General features: G+C 44.7%; 1 protein-coding gene across 1 annotated transcript in view; it reads right to left on the bottom strand.

The window, feature by feature from the left end:
* Positions 1-1,178, bottom strand: part of kptn (kaptin (actin binding protein)) — a 6,271-nt gene extending 5,093 nt beyond the window's left edge. Inside the window, exons 1-4 of the mRNA XM_031564857.1 lie at positions 848-1,178; positions 509-591; positions 216-300; positions 4-58 (exon numbers count right to left, since the gene is read on the bottom strand). Coding sequence (XP_031420717.1) covers positions 4-58; positions 216-300; positions 509-591; positions 848-1,058 — 434 coding nt within the window. The 5' untranslated portion in view covers positions 1,059-1,178. The remainder of the gene's footprint in view (positions 1-3; positions 59-215; positions 301-508; positions 592-847) is intronic.
* Positions 1,179-3,780: the final 2,602 nt, after the last annotated feature.

Raw genomic sequence — 3,780 nt, 5'->3', positions numbered from 1 at the left:
CACTCTGTGTGGTACAGCTGGAAAGGAGTAAACTGCAACTCCAGATTCAGGCAGCTCTCTGCAAAACAAACTTGATCAGTATACTCAATCATGTCATGAGGTACAAGCACACACACACACACACACACACACACACACACACACACACACACACACACACACACACACACACACACACACACACACACACACACACACACACACACATCACTCACGAGCTATAGACTCCAGGTTGAACTCGGACCCCGGCTCGTAGTCACAGTAGATGTTGAGGAAGGGTGTGGCCTTGTCCCCCGAGTCCTGATAGGAAGGACATGAGTCAGGAGAGGAGAAAGGGCATGCTTGAGACATTTTAGGCATCTGAAGCAACCTAAGAAGACAATTTAGCTTCTTTCCTGTCTTCAATTTACACAGTAATTGAGAAAGGGAAATGGAAAGGCAACAAGAGACACCCCTACAAACACACTCTTCTGCACCTCTGGGGAAAAGGTGTAGATGTGATATGTACCTTGATAAAAGTAATCCCCACCACTAGTCCTCTGCTCGGATGAGACTTATTGAAGGCATCAATAGATACGATTTCTGCATCGACTGAAAGACAGCGTTTAGATATTAGAAAACACATCACGGCTATTAACGTGCAAAACATACAGCACATAGTAGGCTTGTAATATTACAAATTACATTGTATGCTTTATAATAAGGGGGGCAATGTATCAACATAGCAGTTCAAAGTATTAATGGTAAACGTAGACGACTTAAATGATGAGGTGCCTCTCCTTGTTAGTCTCACGTCTTGAAGCTAAGTTATATAACGCCAAACAGCTGCGTGTGCTGTTGTTTTCACCTGGAATATAAGTAAATTGCACCTCCTTGGCGACAGGTCGTATTTTCTGTTGGAGATCTTGATATCTGAAACAAACCACTTTTCCTTTTAAAGTGGCGGCCAATAGTTCTTGTTCTCCCGCCTGACAGAGTCCATACATGTTACTCTGTGACACAAAACGACTAAAACTGTCCTCTACAAACGGACAAGCACCTTCTACGTTGGGCAGCATCTTAAAAAAAGACGTTTAACCTACTAAAACCTGATAATACTTGGAATTATACTGTCCAGACATATCACGCGCGTTTCTTCAGCCACTAGTTGGGTAGCTTCACTCAAAACATCCGGGTTGTGGTTTACGTCAGAGGGCTGGACAAATCAGCTGTGACGCTGTCAGAAACGTAATGCGTTGTCTTGCCTAGACGAAAGATAAATCAGGAAAAAAATAGGTGAATAGATGTTTTTTCTCTTAATTTGTAATCACCATACCACCACCAACAGTTATTCAGCAAATCATTGTATTTGCATGAATTAAATTTATATCTAACAGGCTCCCATTTATTCCGATAGTATTTCACAGACTCAGCTCATCTTGAAGTCCACTAGAGGGCGCGATAATCATTTGGAGCGGCCCACAGGTAACTTTCTTCTGGATAGGAAATGTTGGTAAACTTGAACACCTCTTTCTGGTTTCAAGGTCATAGAAAGATCTATTTTTTTTTCACATCCTTTATAAAAATGTAAAACCACAGATCTATAATAAAAAAAATCCCCCAATACAGCAAGCCTATGCCATCATTAACAGTCTGCTCAGAATAGGTTACTGATGTGCTTTAGCAGCACAAGGTCAAAGGTGATTGGCAGCCTGAGCTGCTTTGTAAAAATAAGAAATGTACCTTCCCTCTTTCCCCCTTTATCTTTTCAGCCCTGAACTATGGCCCTGTTGTTGTCTCAGACATGGAAGAGAAACTGATGTCCACGGGGACAGAAAAAGTTCCAGTGTGGACAGTGCATGTATGAGTGTAGGGGGGGCTATCCAACCTGAAACAAAGACATTTTCGCCTTTTGCATGTGATACTCTTGGCCCTCCTTCAATATTTTGCAGATACATGCCCCTTGTCCTGCAACCCTGCTCTCTGTTGTGTGTCAGAGATTCAGTGGGTTAAGAGCATTTGAAAATTCAAATGAAGCCACGCAGATCCAGGAGCCACAAAAGTCTCAGAAGTCAGAAGCGTGCCTGTCTTTGTAAGGATACAGTCTGCATGTGTTTATTCAATTGTGGTTAACATGTGTGCGTGTTTATACAGTATGTGTCTATGTGAAAGAGTGTGTGTGTAGGAGCGTGTGTGTGTGTTTGTGCATTCGCCCTGTGTATGGGTATTTCTGGGTTACAGGTATCTTTGTGAGTAGTGGCAGTGGCAGTGATAGCATGTTTTTTCTTTATGCGTGTGTGTTTTTGTTTGTGTGAGCGTGGCTGTGTATGTGCATGTTTGTGTGTGGGTGGCTGTGTATGTGCATGTTTGTGTGTGGGTGGCTGTGTATGTGCATGTTTGTGTGTGGTTGCACATAAATGTGTGAGAGTTGCATGTGGGTCTATTTGTGTGGGTATGTGTGTGCTTGTGCCTATCTGCGTCCACATTTGTGTGTATTTCTTGTGTGTCTGTTTGTGTGCGTGTGCCAATGTGCGCACATATGTGTGTGTCTTCATCTGTGTGTGTTGGAGTGCTTGTGTGTGCATATTTGTGTGTGTGTGTGTGTGTGTGTGTGTGTGTGTGTGTGTGTGTGTGCATGCATGTGCGTACATTTGTGGGTGTATGTGTGTGTGTGTGTGTGTGTGTGTGTGTGTGTGTGTGTGTGTGTGTGTAGTCCTGCCCTGCCACAGGGATTATGTGTGTGTGGCTGATTGGTCCTGACAGTGGTCTGTGTATTACTGGCTGGCGAACAGATTAACACAACCCTTTTTAGACTGCCTAATCTGGATTATCTGCCGCAGTGTGCCAGCGATGACGCCGTCCGAGCCTGCCCCCTCAGCCTAGTAGCCTCTCGACTCATCCACCCTTCCACTCCTCTGTGCGTCCATCCATCCCTCGTTACCTGCTCTCCTCTCCTCCACTGCCTTGTCCACCCCAATCTGCTCTCTACATGGCCCCGTTCCCTTGTGTCCGTGCGCACGTACGTCAGTGCCAAGAGCGAGGAGGAGGAGGAGGAGGAGGAGGAGGAGGAGGAGGAGGAGGAGGAGGATGGTTTGAGGGACGCCATGATTCGTTGCGTGTGCATGCTAAAGTGTCTCTGGCTGAATTTCTATCTGTCTCACCCTCTCTCTCTGACTATGAGCCTGTGTGTGTGTGTGTGTGTGTGTGTGTGTGTGTGTGTGTGTGTGTGTGTGTGTGTGTGTGTGTGTGTGTGTGTGTGTGTGTGTGTGTGTGTGTGCGTGTCTGTGTGTGTGCGTGTTTGTGTATGTGTAGACCTGTTTGTGTGAGTGTGTGTGTGTGTATGTATTTGTGTGTTAGTGGAGTGTGTGTATGTGTGTGTGTATGTCAGCATGTGGCCGGGGATTAGAGGTTAGTCCACTTCCATAATTGCTCTTGTGCCTGCATAGCTGGTGCCTGCCAGATGGGCAGGTTCCTTCTACCCCCACTCTCAACATCTCTACACCCTGCCCCCACCAGACACGTACACACACACACACACACACACACACACACACACAAACAGTGCACTTTATACTAACATAAAAACACATGCACATGCTGTGTGTTCAGCATCAAGGCTCAGTTGTGATTGAAAATGTAAAATAACTCAGTTTGAACAAAACCTCTTACATGGCAATGATAATAAAAAGAGAAATAGTTATGGGCTGATATTCTGTGTTTTTTTATTCAAATCATATGCACAGCTGTTTAAGTATCTATCAGTGATAATACTTGCATTAGTAATATTCTCAGTCACTATAC

Source organism: Clupea harengus, chromosome 3, assembly GCF_900700415.2.
Source record: "Clupea harengus chromosome 3, Ch_v2.0.2, whole genome shotgun sequence".
NCBI classification, from domain to species: Eukaryota; Metazoa; Chordata; class Actinopteri; order Clupeiformes; family Clupeidae; genus Clupea; species Clupea harengus.
Note: the sequence above shows the minus strand (reverse complement) of the source record. Positions and strands in the feature narration are given on the sequence as shown.